The sequence below is a fragment of the Bacillus rossius genome, chromosome 8 (genome assembly GCF_032445375.1).
Source record: "Bacillus rossius redtenbacheri isolate Brsri chromosome 8, Brsri_v3, whole genome shotgun sequence".
Taxonomy (NCBI): Eukaryota; Metazoa; Arthropoda; class Insecta; order Phasmatodea; family Bacillidae; genus Bacillus; species Bacillus rossius.
The window spans coordinates 70,401,338-70,420,394 of NC_086336.1; the positions used below are offsets into that span (position 1 = coordinate 70,401,338).

Consider the following 19,057-nt stretch of genomic DNA (forward strand, 5'->3'; position numbering starts at 1 on the left):
GGTTAGTTTACCTTCAGTATGATGTATGATTTGTTGTAAATTGTCTTAATTGTCTATTATGATATACCTTTGAAACTGGGACATTGTTTTATGGATATCCTGCATTTGCTATCTTGCAGAATTGATTGAGAGCAAGGGGAAACGTGTCTGGTTGGACAGGGAAGACAGGGAACGCAGGGGGAACCGTGTGTGTGAGTGTGGGATTGCGCCGTGCCGTAGACTCCAGCGCACGGTGAAGCGGGTGTGTGCGTGCCTCTGTTGAATAGGGGGCCTCTCGTGTCGTGTTGCAGCGATGGCCCGGGCGCACCGGCAGGTGTCGGCGGACGGCGTGCTCTACCCGGCGGAACAGCCCGGGCCCGGACTGCCGCTGCCCGCCATGCAGGTCAGCTGCCTCTTTCCCCCGCGACCCCGCCTGCTCGCGTTCAGCCGTTTTGTGACGATTGAAGGGTTCTAGGGATGTGCGAGTACTCAATATTTTCAGGTACGGTTCGAATCCACAATTACCCGAACCCGGAATCGTTGTACGTACATGGATTCGAACAGTATTACGAATATTCACAAAAGTTATAAATTAAATTAATACGGCTCAAAAATACTAGCAGTGAAAAATAAAATTAAGTTTACATAATTATAAACATTTCAATCTCAGTGTAATAAATAATTGCCAGTTGTTACAGTTAGAGAAAAGAGAACACACATTATTTTTAAATTAATCAGTTATTTTTAATTATTCTGTGCTTAATATTTGGAATCGGATTCATATCTAAAATATTGCCAGGGATTCGAATTTGATTCGAACCGAACTGAAAATCAAGGATTCGCACATCCCTAAAGGGTTCATACCAAAAACAACCTTGGTTCCCAGGGTTCTTACATCTCCCTCATATCCTTAAAAAGTCCTTAATTTGTCTTTACTTGAATGAGGGCCCGTTCAAGTCCTTGCATTTCTCTTGGAATCCTTAAATATTCCTAAACAAAGACTGATAGTGTGCACGGACAAATTTGGGTATTTTAATGTTATTTTGTTTCCAACTTGGTGAAAGACAGCGCTGAGCGCATGTCCGGTACAATCTTGCGAATTTCGGGCCATGTGATTAGATTTCATGTATAAGAACATTTTTGAATTCATTTTCTGTTTTTTTGTGTCTCACCTTTAAACTGAAAACGTGTGTTTTACCGTCATACTTTGAACTTGTGAATGTAATCAAATTAAATGTTTTGGCTTCAAATTTCAGCTAGGTACTATGTTTGGGTTAGATATGTATTCCAGAGATAATTGTGGACAATAGGGGTATATCTGTTAGAATTCAACTAAAAAGAGAAAATTATTTTTTCCGCATTAACTATTTAACATTGTTATTTTCTTGAGTGGTTTTGTATTATTACAGATAGTTTTCTACCTCTTGACAGTGATTAAGGGAATGTGGAAAAATTGTTTTTAAAGAGTCCTTAAATTTTGGTTGCACAAGACGGTATGAATAATGGTTCCAAATGGTTTCCACCAAAATTACTGTCGTTATATTATGCTGTGAGAATCAGGGATGTGAGAGAACTTAGCAGGATGATATAACAATGGTGTATGTAAGCACAATTATTTTTACAAATGATGAATCCAATATCAATGAATTCGAGGGAGTAGAAAAAATTTTATTTTCTTGGTTTCCTGAAGTATAAAATTTTTGACATGGGCTGTTTTTAATATGAATCCTTCAAATTTCATCTTTTGATCCATCCAAATTAATAAATTCCTCTTAATTTTTATTTGCGTGGTTAACAGCGCAGTTTCATTTTAACTGAAATTAATATAATGAGTACATTAACAGGTATTTAGTCCATAGTATGTTTCGTGTGCCTTACAGGAGTCTAATTTACAAAAGGTTGAGTGAAATAAATTTAAAATTGGAGTGTATTTACTTAAAATATGAAATGGAAGTTATTTAAACAATTGAAGACAACTTATATAGAAAGTTGTTACATAATTAGTTTGTAAATTTTTTTAATATAAAATTAAGTATTATATTTACAGATATGTTAATCGAAGACTGTTTCGTTTGCAACTTATGACATTTTGACAGCAAGCTGCGCCCGAACGAAGTTCTCTTTCGTGGTAAGGAAGAAACACTTGAGTATGTCCCAAAATGAGGCACAGACGCGCTTACTGCCTAGTCTCGTACCGCCATTATTGATAACTACATCCCGCCGGTACAACAGCACTTGGCGGGAGTTTCAAATGTCTAAAAGGCCATCAAAGACCGTAGCAGCCAGTATTGATGGTTCCAGGATGCTGGCGCGGTGGTGCTGTCGCAAGGCTCGCGGCAGGGGTTCCCGCCCCCGGCCATGAAGGTCGGCCGGCTGCTCCCGCAGGCCGCCCCCGCCCCCGGGCAGTTCCAGCAGGTGGGCCTGCCCCCGCCGCCCCCGCGCCAGGAGATGATGGTGCCCGTGCGTCCCAGGAGCACCCCCGCGCCCGCCGTGGGCCGGCAGCCCGGCGCCCCGGCCGAGCAGTTCCCCGGCCGGCTGGGCTTCCCCTTCTCCCCGCAGTCCCCCCACCCCGACCCGCTGGGCGAGCAGCAGCAGTACCCGCCGGCGCCGGGAACCCCGCGCCCACAGTTCGCGGTGCGTCCCGCCTACCCCTACCCCCCGCAGCAGGGCCCGGCCCCCCCTCCCGCGGGGCAGCCGCCCGCCCCCGAGGTCAGCCGGCAGCTGCGAGACCTCCTGCAGCGGCAGCAGCTCAAGAAGCTGGAGCAGGAGCTGCAGGGCCAGGGTCGCGTCTGGACCACAGGTCAGTCACGCGTGGAGAGCGAGGCGACTCAGATTAGACCACGAACAGATCTTTAAACTAGTTGGTGGATACTTCTCACCAAACGAGAGCGAGGTGGCTCAAATTAGACCACGAACAGATCTTTAAACTAGTTGGTGGATACGTCTTACCAAACGAGAGCGAGGTGCCTCAGATTAGACTCAAATTTCGGAAAATCCGAGTTTTGAATCTTTGGTGCAGTCATTGTGATCTCAAAAAAAATCGTCCCTTGAAATTTCTTCTTGGATTTTTTTTTACGATAAGCCATGGCTGAATCGTTATCTTCTGCATGGTTGTGTGGTTATGTCTGTTATGACTTGAGTCGATCAGGTGTTTGTCGTGTTCCGAGGGAGCTGAGGGAGCGGAATGCGCGTGGTTGCAGAGGGGAAGCCGGGGCCGGAGGGCATGGCGCTGGCAGTGCCGCAGCAGCAGCCGGGCTTCGATGCGCCGCCCCCCTCCCCGCACCCCGGCATGGACGGCACGTTCCGCCAGCCCCTGCCGCCCGCGCTGGTGCGCCAGCGCCTGCCCCTGCCCGCCAGCGTGGTGGTTCGCCAGCCGCTGGCCGTGCGACACCCCTTGCAGGTGGTCGACCCGCGCCTGCAGGTACCGGCACGCTTCTCGGGCACTTGTGGAGCGACATACTGCGACTGACACGTTCATAGTACTAGTAGGTTTCCCTCTCTACGGGATTCATTCCGCCGGCGATCAAACGTGTGTGTCGCCTCGGTGGAAAGTGAGAAATTGCACCATTGTGGTCTCCGTCTACGATTGTTTGGGCACAGTGCTAGAATGTGTGGTGGTTTGGATGTTTGAATTTGGCGCCACTGTGGCGGCCATCATGCTCAGCAGTGCCATCTGTAAATAGTTTCGTCAGTCTTCTACCGTTTCTCCGCATTGCTGGGCGTCATGCAGCTAAACTATTAGTTTCAATTTAGTTTTGTGAACGACGATACAGCAACAAATATAGCCTGTCTCGCTATTAGATTGCAGTATATATAGCAATTGGAACCCACTTTTGCTTGATTGATGCTATCCAACTTATCTGTAATGTTATTTACTTCAACGAGAATGTTATGAAGATGAAATTAAAAAGTACGGCTACACGTTATTTTTTAAGTGCGAGTCCAGCCAAGATTTTTTAAACGATTTTGTATTTTGACAAGTTTTGTTGTTATGGTTTTTTTGTTTTTAAGGCAATTGTGCATTAATACATAAAATTATTCAAATATATAAAAAAAAGAAAAGTTTTTTATTGAAACTACTTAATCTTCATAACTTTTTTACCGGCGGGGGGAAAAATATATATTTAAATCAATTTTGTGTTTGAATTTTTTTTCTGGTTTAATGTATTACCAAATTTTAGTTATACATTTTTTCACTGTGTTATTATTTCAATAATATTACTATGATTCAAAGAAAAAAAAAAGTCAGTGTTAAAAAAACTATTATCATTAATCTTTTATATTTCCTTTTAATGTTTCTCTACAGGCCTTTAGCTATAGTTGTTTTTATCAGCTATAGATTGCTTTCATTAACTTTACATAAATAAACCATCCTCTGATCTAAAAACTGTCGACTTTAACACGCATTTGATTTTTAGGGACACGTATTTATCCTATCATCTTGTGTCGTGGCAAATGCTATTAACACTTAAATTGCAGAACCACTATTGTGGGATGGAAGACCTTTCACTGTAGTAGGCTGACCCTAGGTTTTAAATAATGCCGAAAATCAACCGAAACGAGGGTGGACAAATACGGTGGCCGTCTTATCGTCGCTCGAGAAACAAACACTCTCCTGAGTGACATTTCGTTTTGAAAATTATAGTTTTCTGTTTCTCCGCGGAAACGTGAGCATTTGGCAACTTGTCACGGCGCGTTTCACCGAAAATCCAAACAGAATACCCAGCTGTGGTTTTTTTTTTTTTGTAGCACCAGCTGTCATTCAGTTCCAGAATGGTGCGTGAAGTTAGTAAGCTCTCCTGAAAGATGTCCTTTTTTGTGACACAGGCGGTGTTGTTTCTTAAGGGGGCCGCCTTGTCAGGGGTGTATGTGTGTTAGTGAGGCGGGATGATAAGCGCGACGCTCGATGGTATTTCTAGCGCGGTATAGCCTCTGAGCACAAGGCTCTGAACGGGCGCGCAGTCTTTTCGTCGTCAATTGATAACTGTGAAATTTGTGCGGTGACCGTATTTTTATATTATGGGGAAATGAAGATAAAGGTGTAATGCAAGCCCTTTAAGTGCTGTCAAGAATCTGTACCACTTGTTTTACACCTAAAAATTACTCTGAAAACATGCGTTTTAGCCATTTTAACTCTTCTAGAAATACAGTTTAAAAACATGATCCAAAATTGAAAGTACTTTTCGGGCATCAGCGAACCCTTAAATGTTTTTCGTAAGCAGACCCCCACTGGGATATCTTGAGTAGTTTTGAAATCGCGTTGTTTTTCCTGAAGCTCTGCGCACCGTGTGTGTGACCCGGTAGGCGGGCCCCTTAAGAGTGCGCTTGAGTGACTGCGAGGTGATGGGAGGCACGTGTCGTGTTGCGCAGGGCATGGACCCGCGCATGCGGCTGATCCTGCAGCAGCAGCGAGCGCTCGTGCAGCAGGCGGGGTTCCCGGGCCACGCCGCGCAGCACCGGCTCCCAGCGCAGCACCAGCTGCTGCACCAGAGGCCCCAGCCCGCGCCCTTCCCCCCAGGTCCGTCCCCCGCGCCGGGGTGTAGCCACGCGCTGACCTGGAACTGTGCCCCTGAACGCGATGCAGTCCCGAACCTTTGATTAGGAGTTTATGAAAAATACTTTATGGAGTGGACATTACAATTCATACATAGTATTTATTAGGGATTTGCGAATCCTTGATTTTCAGTTCAGTTCGAATCCAATTGGAATCCCTGGCAATATTTGAGAAATGAATCCGATTCCGAATATTAAGCACAGAATAATTAAAAATAATGTGTGTTCTCTTTTTTTCTAACTGTAACTACTGGCAATTATTTATTGCACTGAGATTGAATTGTTTATAATTATGTAAACTTAATTAATAATAAACACTTTAAAATGTGCAAGCCAAAACATATTCGATTCTCCAACTCAATCGTAATAAACTGCACGCCACAGGGAAATCTCAGTTTTATGAACGTTTCAGTTAATGAAACCATTTTTTCTCTAAGACGTTTTTTTCTTGTAGGTTTGTAATTGTTTTTAGTTTATAAGTTTGCTATACGACGAAATTCGTAATTATAGTTTAAGCTCTCGAAATCTCGAAATTCTTTTAATGTCACTGTGTTAATTATATAATTTACATATCTTTCTTTGATACATCATATTATAAATACTTACGTAATAGTAGCCTAATTATATTTTTCACTGCTACTATTTTTGAGCCGTATTAAATTAGTTTATAACTTTTCTGAATATTCGTAATACTGTTCGAATCCATGTACGTACAACAATTCCGGGTTTGGGTAATTGTGGATTTGAACCGTACCCAAAATTATTGGGTACTCGCACATCCCTAATATTTATATTTGATAATAATAGACAAGATTTTGTAGTTTTATTTTTAGTCCAGTCTCATTTTTAAAACACAGGATTTTGATGTTATTTTTTTTCAATTTTTTAAAAGCTGCTTTGTAATACTTACTCCACCAAAATATTTGGAAAAAATATGTGTGCCACATTTTTACGATACAATAATTTGTAATTGTCTAAAACAGATACGTTCAGAACAATGAAATTAAATTAGCAAAAATATGTGTTTAAAAGGTGATTCAATAAGAAATGCGCAATAAAAGATTAAATTAATTTTTCTTAACCATGCACTTTCATACAATTATTTTTTTTTGTCCAGAAATCACAACATTCCGTGAATTTCAAACATTAAAAAATTAATTTTTCTTATATTTTCAATTCAGTTTTGGTTAAATGCTACTTAATTCCATGATATGATAGCATTTCGGTGCTATGTAGTGTATTAACTGCATTTTAGTGTTACGCGGTGTATTAATGTGCTCTTCAATGTTATCTAAGTTTTATCGTGATTCACCGTATAATCTTGTCCTTTTACAATATTTACTCACCCTTTTTATGGTGCTACTGTCGTCAGTAGATTTATGGTGTTTTTGAAAGCAGCAGTTCGAAAAAAAATAGTGGTTTTTTGCCTGTAATTCCGTAGCCATCAGTTACAGACCTAAGAATGTTGCGATATAGTGTGTGGCCTGGGACGGTTGAAGAGGGGGAGGGGTGAGCCAGTGTGAAGAAGAGAAGGGGGAAGTGTCGAACTTCATTCGAACTGTCTCCCCCTCCTCCAAGTGTTGTCACGTTTCATCTGTCGTGCGTGCTGACGGTCCCTCGTCCCTCGAGGTTCAGGAAGCTGCAGACAAGAGTGGTCTAGAGCAGCATGAGTGACGTTGAGCGGCATGAGTGACGTTGCGGAGCATGCAGTGATTACACTGAGCTGTTCACACGGCTGTTAGTTCACATTCTTCCAACTGCAAGATACATACAAGCTTGCGATGGTAATGCCACCCACACTTTCGGTTTCAGCAGTTTTAGTAAAATTCATCGCTTTATTTTCAGGTGAATACTGTAGTCAGGAAAAATCAGGGAATTTCTCTGACTTCTTTAACAGATATTCATAGATGTCAAACAATAATTTTGACTACAATATAAATTGACTGGTATTAAGGCTCTCTCGCATGCCAATTTTATTATTTCATGTTCCCATAGTTATTTGAGGAATTTTTCTTTAACTTAATCACTATAGCTCCCATGCATGTGTTAGCTGACTTTTCCACAATACTCCACGTGTAGAGCCTAAAATAATCATTACGTGCATGCGTTTCTTCTGTCAGAGATAAAAGATAAGATTTTCAGAAGTTTATTTTTCCAATAATAATAGGTAAATTTACTAACTTAATGTGAACTGCGAGGTGTTATGAACTCAGCAAATTTCTTTAAGTTCTCCTCGGAATCTCCTTAATTTTTATTAATGTATAAGAGTACGGGGACGACAGAATTGTATCCCCTTGGAAAGGTTACCTTTCAGACTTATGGTGGCAGTAGTGTAGCTGGGTAGAAACTGGAAAGGTACCCTTTCCGATATCTTAAAATGTTTCGGTTATAATGAAAAAATGCACTGGAAAGGTATCCCCTCGGAAAGGGTACCTTTCCAGTTTATTTTCTGCTGTGTCATTGTACAGAAAATCCTGAAAGGTACCCTTTCCGAGGGGATACCTTTCCAGTGCATATTTGCAATAAAACCGAAACATTTTAAGAAATCGGAAAGGGTACCTTTCCAGTTCCTACCCAGCTACACTACCGCCACCATAAATCTGAATGGTACCCTTTCCAAGGGGATACAATTCAGCCCCCCCAGAGTACGAACTGTGGACATGTACTTGGGTCCGTCGGAGAGCCCGTGTCGCCGAGGTCCTGACGAGAGGGTGGTGTTGTGTCGACAGAGGTGCAGGGGGCGGGGGGCATCCTCGCCCCGAGCGCGACGGCGCTCGCCCAGCGGCTGGCGAGGCACGCCCAGGAGGGCGGGCCGCCGGCACAGCTGGGCGTGTCCATAATGAGGCTGGCACGCCAGTCCCTCGACCACAGAGGCCCAGGTGAGCTCAGAGCTCGGCGTGGAGTGCGGATTCACCAACACTCTCCGTAAATCAGTTGGGCGATGAAAAAAAAATCGGTTGAATTCTAAAAGAAATGTTACCGTCGACATTGGTTACTAAAATAATGTCTCGTTCACCAACTGATATTCACTGTTTTTAAATAATACTTGAATATTCACAAGCCATCATAACCGCCAATTTCGGACCTCGAAAACAAGTAAATAGATGTCGAACTTGCAGAAAAATTGCATCTAACATCTTTGCTTACTCCAAAACACAAGTCCAGAAAGGTGAATATAGTTCGCAAGTAAATTCCTATAAAGCAACATCGTTTGAATTTGAGTACAAGGAAAAAAAAAAAACAATGCAATGGTATTTAAAACAAGATTTATAGAAACAAAGATTTCTTTTTTATCAATACTTTTTAAGAAGAACTTGTGCTGGGCTTGGAGAAAATTCTGCAGTTTTGCGAACTTGAAAGTGTTTGTAACCAGCTAGAAAACAGGAATCGCTGTACTGAAATAAAAACTGACAGTAACGATAAACTCGGAGTGAACTGAAAATGCAGCCACCGCAGAAATGGTACCTGCCTGGCGTGTATCACGCCAGAGAAGCAATTTTGAGAGTTTTGGAAATCTTTAAAGTACTTATTGAATTATCATTTGGACAAGATTTTATAGTTTTATTTCTAGGCAATGGTAATTTTTTCATTTTTAAACATTGTCCTTAATCATGAAAAATTATTTATCAAATATGAGACTAAAATATTTCTTAATAATAACCAAAATAGGCAATTCTTTTTATTCGTGTATTTTGGTACAAAATTCATGCTGAATAAATAACATTCAGTGAATTTTCTGAACTAAAAAAAAATAGCACTTTCGTAATTTAAAATTGCTGATATGTTCGTGGTTTTAGTTACGTTTTTGGGTTATTGAACAGTGAGTGAGTTCACTTGCATGTTGGTGTTGTCTGTGTTGAAACGAGGTGATGTGCGGTACACTTGCGTGCAAAATAAAAAAATAAATAAAAAAAAATACAACTACATATACCAAACTTAATATTTTTTTTTTTTGTTATTCTTATTTCCTACGTTATAAATTTGTAAAGAAATTATTTACTAATATTGTTAAGTGTTGCATGTTGTGTGTATTGTTTTGTTCCGTCCGCATGTACTATCTGTGTTGTGTGCATCGTGCCTACCACCCAAGCTGTAGGCAGGCGTGCAACAAGCATGTATATAAGTGAACAAGCACGTGTCGGGCAGTGAGCCAGCAGCAGCTGAGCCTGCCGGCGCCCGCCGCGCCCCCGCCCCCGCCCCAGGACTCCCAGGAGATCCCGGAGAGCGTGACGGCGGAGCTGGAGAAGCTGGAGCAGGAGGAGGGGGGCGGCATCGCGGAGGTGGAGGGAGTGGGGGCCATCCTGGCTGACCTGGGAGACGACGACGAGCTGCTGGGTGCGTCCGTGCGTCGCGTCCGTCTACATCGGCGAAACGTCGCTCAAAAATAATAGAATAACATCTTGAGAGGCCACTCCAGTGTTCCAGGGGCGCTACGCAACCCGCGTTTACTTCATGAGATTCAATGCTATTTTCATTTTGCTTGTAACTAATTAACTATTATAGATTTCGAAATGATGCTTGCTTGATATGTAAGACAACGATGCTCTTATCAAAGCCCCTTTCTTCAAAAACGTGCATAAATTATGGTTTTATTCTAATCTTTACTAATATGCATAAGTGTATTGTCTAGGTTTGAATAATAATTTATGCACGTTTTTGAAGAAAGAGGCTTTGATAAGAGCATCTTTGTCTTACATATCAAGCAAGCATCATTTCGAAATCTATAATAGTTAATTAGTTATAAGCAAAATGAAAATAGCATTGAATCTTATGAGGTTAACGCGGGTTGCGTAGTGCCCCTGAAACACTGGAGTGGCCTCTTAAGATTTCAAAAACATTGGGGTAGTAGTAGTAGAGCTGGTACAGGGACCTATAACCTCCTTGGAACAGGGGGTGTTAGAGTGTTGACTGAAAAAAATTATTATTCATCTCACATTGTTTCAGGTTTATTTCCGGTAAACTATGACCAACACATAAATAAATAAATAAATAAATAAATAAATAAATAAATAAATAATGTCAAACTACTCTTTTCACAATAAATAAATAAATAAATAAATAAATAAATACTTCTGTGAAATAAATAACAATAATTTATCCTCTTCTTAATATGAGTGTTAAATTTTTAAATGAAATGATTAATGTTTACAAGCACCTCGACCCATCCTTGGGCTAAATTAACGAAATAAAGTTTCTGGCCACAAAAGTAACAAACATGTCCCGAAATAATCACTTACGGTGCTGAAACTCTCAAAAATTTTAATTTTCCAACTGAATTTTAACTTGCATTTGGATTTTTTGACGGATAACGTAAGTTTGTAAGAGCACATTAGTTATAAATACCATGAACTCTCTTATTTGCATTTTCAGGATTTAATTTTTCCTTCATTTAATGACATTTTCTATAGGTCCCATTTATAAGTCATTTAATTTAACGCAATTCTTTACTAACCTCAAATTACATGGTGGAAATTACTGTGCTCCAGCTGTTAATGTCTTGTTTATGATGTAAATACTGGTTTCATGTGTGTAAAACTTGTTTAAGACGTTCTCACATTGCACAATTTCCCATCCAACACATCAAATGTTTTGGTCCCGCAATTTTCTCCGTAAGACATAGGGTGTACCTTCAATATCATGTTTGAAGTTGTAGCACGTATGGAAACGTTGCCATCACTGCCAACATTGTTTTACCCTTAGTGAATATCCTTTGAAAATATATTCTGTGACAAAACAACGAATGCAAGTGAGGGAGTTGTGTTGAAAATTTACAGTAACAAACACTTAAAATATTTCTAGCGACAGGGTAGAAATCATTTCATTTGTGTTGTATCAAGTGGTTTTGTTTGTTGTATTGGGTTTCCGATTCATTTCGGTACATGTGCATGTATTTCATTTCCATTTGTAACGTTTCAAATTTATTTCGGCTATTCCACATTAATATGTACAGTTAGGTAAAATTTCCACACATTTCAGTTCTTTCCTTTGATTTATTTCGTTACAATTGAAGGATTTAATCATTGAAGTTCGATTCAGTTAAAATACTCCTATAATGAAAAGAATCGTTAGGGCATCAAGTGAAGTTGAAGCGTGTGGGGTTGGACTGCCGGGGAACGTGGTGTGTGGAACGACCGGGCTATTGTCTCCCTGTGCAGCAGAAATGGGCAACGACTTCAACATCCTGGAGTATGCCGACCCGGAGCTGGACTCGGTGACGGGCGGGGAGAAGACCAACATCCTGGACGAGGGACTCCTTCTGGAGGACGAGGAGCACAAGGAGGAGCACAAGGGCGTGAAGCGGGAACTCCCGGAGCCCGGCACGTACGTGGCACTGCCTCGCCCTGTGATAGCCCCGTTTCCGACAGATGTAACTATGCTTCGACGACGTTCACAGGCTATTTCACGGCCATCGTTCGAAGCAGCTTGGCTTCTGGGTTGTAGCCGTGTCCTTGGCGAATGATTCACCGAGGTTTCGGTTGACGTTGCAGTCGCCATCATCAGGGAGCAGTTCCCTACTGATCCCTGATGATGGCAGCTGGAACGTCGACCGAAACGTCGGTGAATCATTCGCCCAGGACACGGCTACGACCCAGAAGCCAAGCTACTTCATAACTATACTTTACCAAAACAGCGACATTTTGACTGATACATGATGCATTTTTACAGTATAATAATTTGTAAAAAGCATGTCAAACTATTGGGAACAATACAAATAAATCAGGAAGTATATGTGTTTTTTAAAAACGTACCAATGTCGTTAATAGAGTTATAGGGGCAAAAGGTATATCTGATATTTGGCGGGCTATTAAAAAAAAATTAAGCAACTTAGGGAAATGAGGTTTATTTTATTTGAATCAGCCCCATTTTTTAAAATATAAATTTATGAAAATCACATGAGGAAGATGGTGACCATCAGCAGTGATGCATTCATGTAAACGATTTCGGAACTCTTTTACCGTTTTCACGTTTTGAGGGGTAAAGATGTGAATTCCTCCTGAATTTTGCATCATCATTCTTCCAAGGTTTGAGGATGATGTTTGAAAACCTTTTCCTTGAGGCAACCCCGCTGGCAGAAGTCACAAACGCTCTGAGGGGTGACGTGACGTGTTCAAATCTCCGCGAGCACGCGGGTCACAGAAAAATGATAACAAATGCAGGAATGTTGTAAAGTTGGGAAATTGTAATATCGAGGTTTTCATTATATATTTATTTGCATACGGTACATGTTTAGTGTAAAATAGTGCAGTGCTTGGCCAGCCTGCCTGAAAGTTGAAGAATTTTCGGTTTAGCATTTGGTCCACCTGGCGTCCGGAAGTGACGCGTTTCTACAATCAGGTTTTTTGCTGTTGTTGTTACATGATGGTCGGTAAAAACGTGTCGCGTCGTCACAGTGCGATCCGATTAAAGTTGTGAAATCACTGGTGGTTTTGTTTTGAGTAATGCGTGCCGTATTGTTGGTGAGCGAACGGTACACGATGTTGTGCGCTGCAGGGGCCAGAGCGAGAAGGCCAGCGGCGAGAGCCGGCCGCAGGAGACGGAGGAGCCGCCCAAGGCCCGGGCGTCGGAGGAGCAGCGGGGCCCGCCCCCCACGCCCCCCGCGGCGACGCCCGGGAGTGGCGCCCCGACCCCCGAGGAGCAGGCCAGGTCCCCCGCCCAGCAGGACCTCGCTCAGCTGCCGCAGCAGGTACTGGCTGGTGCACCCGCTCCTCGACCTTTACGGCACGATTCACAGGAGCGTGGTCACAGATTCAAGGTACCGCTTTATTTTTTTTAAGTGATTTCCAAGTTGCACTTGTGTTCAGAATGTAATAGTATTCAAATTAAAATTAATTTTTTAGACATGACTTGATTACGTTGGAGTTTAAAGACTCTCAAGTATGATTGCTGCAAAATGTTCACCTATGTAATTTATTTATTTATTTATTTATTTATTTATTTATTTATTTAATATTGTAACACGCCCACCAACAGCCGAGGGCTTTAGCGGTGGGCACGACACATTAGTACAAGGACAACATATAAACAATACAAACAAAATACAAACAAACAAGTAAAGTTAAAATAAGTATAACTATTAAAAATAAACATCAAAATATAAAATGCATAAAAAGAAATACAAAACATGACATTACAGTATAATGAAATTACTAATTGCAGGCTTATGTGAAAATTAATTAAAAAAAAAAGAAGAAAAATACATGATATACCTAGCTACACTTTAATGCTTGTAAGAAAAGCTAACACATGTGCTGAATTACTTTAGAAAGAAGTAATTACGAATCGTAACACAAGATTTATTGCCAAAAATAACATTCATGTGTGCATAATGGCAGTGGCACTTGCGTAGTTTAAAAACAATGCAACAAATTAATAATGCGACAAAATCAACATAGCATGTTTTTGCTCTTTCCTTAGAAGTTATTCGCTTCCTTCGCTGCATATTGACTTCAGCCCATTTAATATAGTTCAGTGGTTTAGATTACGCAGAAATATCTCAAGACGCCTGAGTGTTGAGCCAATGTTTATATTACGTCTTCCTGCGTGTCAGTAGCAGTTGTGGAGAGAAAAGCCAGTATTTACCTCGTTCCTAGTGGCAAATTATGGCAGAAACACATTTAGCAAACAACAGATTCTGGAATTATTTCAACTGGTTAAATAATTTTCTAATATAAAATATTAAGGTTTTTCTTTTTAACACATTTGCTATCGGCTTGTCGCATATAATTATGTGAACTCACAGTTTCTGCTTAGAAACCACTATCAGAAATGTGACACTATTAATTTCAGTGGGATATGATACCAGAAACTACTTGGTCTGAGTAAGATGTTATTTGATTAACATAGTGGTAGTGAACATGTAATATTATTAGAATGGAAACATATCTCTTGTATTATTTTTTATCTCAGAAATGTTGCGACGCTTAGTCATGTTTTACTAGCCGTCTGGGTTGGAGCTTCCACTCAACTCTAGTTAGGTTCTGTGATTAGTTTTTTGTGTGCTAAGGACTCTTTGCCTTCAGAAATTCATCGACAGTTATGTGAAGTGTATGAACAACAGTGTGTATAAGTTGTAAAAATGGTGCAGAGAGTTGAAATCGGACGAATAGACGTCCATATAAACAGCATGCCGGATGGCCATCGGTTTTGGACGAAACAATTGCAAAAGTGGAGAGGGTAACGTTTGAAGATTGATGAGTGACTATTTGTGAGCTGTGCGAATTTATCCCTGATGTCAGTAAGACTACTGTTGATAAGATTTTAACAGAACATTCGCAATATCACAAGGTGTGTGCAAAATGGGTCCCCAGAACGCTGACTGAAGATCACAAACGACAATGAATGGATAGAAGTGGCCTGCAAATTCCTCGATTGTTTTGCAGAAGAGGGTGAGGAATTCTTGGGTTCAATTGTCAGTGGTGACAAAACCACAGTCTCGTCAGTGGCATTCAGGATCGCCGAAGCCACGAAAGTTTAAACAAACATTGTCTGCTGGCAAAGTGATGGCGACTGTGTTTTGGGATAGGAAGGGGATATTGTTGCGAGAGTTCATGCCTACTGGGACAACAATAAACACTCATCACTACTGTCATATTTTGAAGAACATTCTCCGTGCAATCCAAAACAAACGAAAGAGACGAAGGGAGTGATTCTCATCAGGACAACACTCGTCCCCACACCGCCCTTTGCAACAACCAACCGTATTAACCGATTTAAACGTGGTAACATCACACACCACCTCTACAGCTTGGACCTAGCACCAGGTGATTATCACCTCTTTCCTGCGCTGAAGTCACACTCGGGTGTGACGAATTTCCCGAAACCGACGTCGAGTTGAAAGAAGAGGCCGTATGCCGCCTGCACGCCGCGGCGGGAGAGTTCTGTGACACGGGTGCACGGAAAACGCTACACCACATGCGAAAATGCATTGATCGCAACAGGGATTGTGTAGATGAGTAGTGGAAAGTGCAGGTAAAGTAAAGGTGTGATGGTGTGTGTGTCCGTGGCAGGGGCGGCAGCCGCTGGCGGGGAGGATGGGGTCCCAAGAGGGCGTCCCCGTCAGCTTCCAGGGCGTGTTCTCCACCCAGAGGGTGCCTGCAGCCGCCTCGACGGCCCAGCTGCAGCGACTGCCGCCGGGCCACGTGCAAGGTTAGCGTCCGCCCCAGACAGGCCTATACAGGCTTGCCAACGCTGGGATCGCAGTGCGGAGCAAACGAGGCACGCTGGTGCTAGACTGATACTACCCGGCTTCTTTACATTTAAAATATTATTTCGTGGGCATCTCTAATTATTATAAGTTTTAATATTTGTTGATTTTTCTAAGACCACAAATTAGTGTCTATTGACAGTATTATTATTTTGCTGACAACCTCAAAAATTTGCAGAAAAATTGACTCTTTCGATGACTTCTATCACCACAAACTGACATCAGTGCAATTTTCAATATGTGGAAACTTAATTTAGTATCTCTTAATAAGGAAATAACTAGAGTCCTATCATTAGGAGTTCCGAAAGAACTCTAGTTTTAATCAAATTATCATATATTTTTTTGCTACTACTAATGATTCTGTTCTTTCTCGCTACTTTTCATTAATCAGATAAAAATAATAATATTGTTCAGTGATTTGGAATTCCATGAATAGATCTGGTAGAGGTAAAATCAAATCAATTCAATGTAAAATAATAAAACTATAGATACAAAACATTATCTCAACCAAATTTACCTTCTCTTTCAGATTGTAGAGAATACCTAGATTCAATTTTTGTTAAAATTTGAGATAGCTTTCTAAAATTAAGTGCAAGTATATTATACATAATACTGGACTTAACAGAGTGCCACAGTTTCACAGTCATTTAAAATCTACCTTGTGAACAATTCACAAAAAATAATTGATTTTGTCTTTATATTAATTTATAATTTTAACAAATTAGAAAACCTGCTAAATTAACTGAATAAGCAATATCTTCATATATTCTGTTACTGTTGTTTTTACTAACTTATTCATCTAATGTTACATTACTTTAGATTTATAGCATTTTATAAACTTTGTATTTATCTTGCTTTGTTAATATATATTGCATAGATTCACTCATTTTTTATATTATTATTATTTCCTTTGATCTGTATTAATATGGTATAGTTACAACTGTTTTTATTTATAATTTTTATTTTGTCATTGTATTATTTGATCTCCTGTTGTGCTGTACTTGTCCTGTGTTATTTTTTTGTTAATATATGGTGTTTATGTATGTTGTGCCTATCAAATAAGGCTTTTCCCTTCAACTGCAGATAGGCATGTTACAATTAGATGAATAAATAAAATAAAAATTCTCATTCCAAATTTCACCTCACAAAATACAGTGTTTCAGGCACAACTAAAAAAAAAAAATTCTTTACATTATAAAGTTGCGTCTAAGACTGTTGTGCTCTAGGGCGTCCATCTGGCAACAGAGCGCATATGAGCAAGGACAGTGCTAGTGGCAGAAATCCTGCATTGGAAAGAGAGAGTCTCCATTGAAATAGTATGCACACTTCAGACCAAGGATGAAGATGCGCCATAGTGTGGAGTGAGGTGCAGGGTTTTTAACTCTACAGCAGATATATGTTTATTTCTGTTTTACATGGTGGTTTCCCCCTGAATGTTGAGATTGTTACTGATCATTAGGGCCAAGTTTTTATGGTGTTATAATAAAAAAGTAAACTTTGTCATCAAAAATTGTCAATTTTGGCTTCATTGTCATTGAAAATTAAAACGTAGGTAGGCTAATGATAAGCACGCATCAGACCCAGTTGCTTCGCAAAGCGCGGAGCGTGATAACGAGGCGTCCTTGTGCCGCAGTGTCCCAGGGGCAGCCCGCCCCGTCGCGGGACGCCGCCGCCCGGATGCCGCTGCCCCAGCAGCACCAGCCGGGAGTCGGGGTCAGTATGGGTGCCCCCCCGCCGCCTCCCCCGCCCCCTCCCCCCTACCCCGGCCCGCCCCCGCCGTACCCCGGCTCCGGCGCCTGCCAGCAGGTGAGTGCTCCCTCCCCCCGCCCCCCGCCCTGCACGCCGCACTCGGGGTAGCCTTGCGTTTCATCTTCCCCAGTACAGTGGAACCCTGTTAGGGGGGGTGAGATACGAGCGGGAAACATCAGTCTAGCACTCGTCAGTTTCGAACCGCTGACGGGTTCTCTCGACGCTTGAATTCGCTCGAACCAAGCTAACAGTTTTCTTTTAAACTTCTCGAAACTTCCAACTTTACAGATGCGAATTTGTCTTAACAATTCACACTAATGGCATTGGAGTGGAAATGCCTGTGTCCCGTTCCTTCGCGACTTGAACGTGTGTTTTCTTGTGGATTCCTACGCATCAATGAAATGAATTCAATTTTATAAGCAATATATAGCTTTTTTTTTTTTCGTGCCATCGTGGAATGGTCGACAAAATAAAATATTTTTGAATTACGTATGTACGTATGTACGTATGAAAAAACACCAGATTGGCAAGGAACGAAAGGATTTGAAATATTGTTTTCCAAGACAAATGGTGCCACCAGCCATGTACGTAGCTGCGAACATAAGTATGTACATTTGATATGTAGAATACACCGATTTTACAATTTTTTTTTTTTTTTGCATTTCTTGAATTTTAAAAAAACAATCTTTGTAAGCAGGAAAAGATTAATTTGTGAAACCTTTATTATTGTCGGGAATTAAATACATTATACTTATTGGAAAAATTTTGGGACATAGAAAATATGATGGTATAAGCAGGAAAACATTACAGGCAGGAACATGTTTCTACTGTATTTCTTTCATAATATACTTATTAAGTAGATGTTTGATGGGCAGTATTCTTGTGCATGGTGTAGTTATAACTTTAATTGTTCAAATATAAGTAAGTACAAGAATAACCTTATTTAAGAAATGTGATGTTAGTGAGAGGTATGTAGTTATAGCCTATATATATAAATATATATGTATATATATAAAAATATGTATATATAAATTTGTGTATATATATATTTATATATACATATTTATACACATTTATATTTATATAGCAGCAGTTTCTTGCACACATACTGTATTGCAACACAAGCATGACTTGTATGCACTGCAAGTTTTTGTCCAAGTGGTTTGGAACTTTATGTAATTTTTCAGTTTTAGCTTTTCTGTGCATAATTGCGCGACATTAAAATGTTCGTTATATTTTTATCACTTTACAACTCAACAATAAAACTTCAAAAGTTTTTAAAGATGTGGAGATGTGGTTTCTTATTTTACGCAAACTTTTTTTGTTTCGAGTCAAGTAAATTGTATACAGTTGCCAACAGAGAGATTTTATTAGGAGTTTGGTTTTGAAAGTGTAGTTGATTGATACCTTTGTTACCCTACGGTGGGACCCTTCTGCAGCGCATGGGGGAGGTACCAGTCATTTGGCTTGGGATGAGTTGCCGGTTGCGTGGGGTGGCTTGGTAGACAGTGACGCAGTCTTCTTCCTCGTAGCGGTCCTTCCTTTCACCACCTGTCTGTCTGGGATCTGTCT

General features: G+C 40.8%; 1 protein-coding gene across 1 annotated transcript in view; it reads left to right on the forward strand.

Annotated features, from left to right (window-relative positions):
- The window catches only part of LOC134535240 (histone-lysine N-methyltransferase 2D-like), a 155,848-nt gene that overhangs the window by 76,633 nt on the left and 60,158 nt on the right, over positions 1-19,057 (forward strand). Inside the window, 10 exon segments of the mRNA XM_063374310.1 lie at positions 267-382; positions 2,281-2,779; positions 3,180-3,400; positions 5,350-5,497; positions 8,262-8,411; positions 9,679-9,867; positions 11,688-11,853; positions 13,024-13,285; positions 15,540-15,678; positions 17,370-17,542. Coding sequence (XP_063230380.1) covers positions 267-382; positions 2,281-2,779; positions 3,180-3,400; positions 5,350-5,497; positions 8,262-8,411; positions 9,679-9,867; positions 11,688-11,853; positions 13,024-13,285; positions 15,540-15,678; positions 17,370-17,542 — 2,063 coding nt within the window.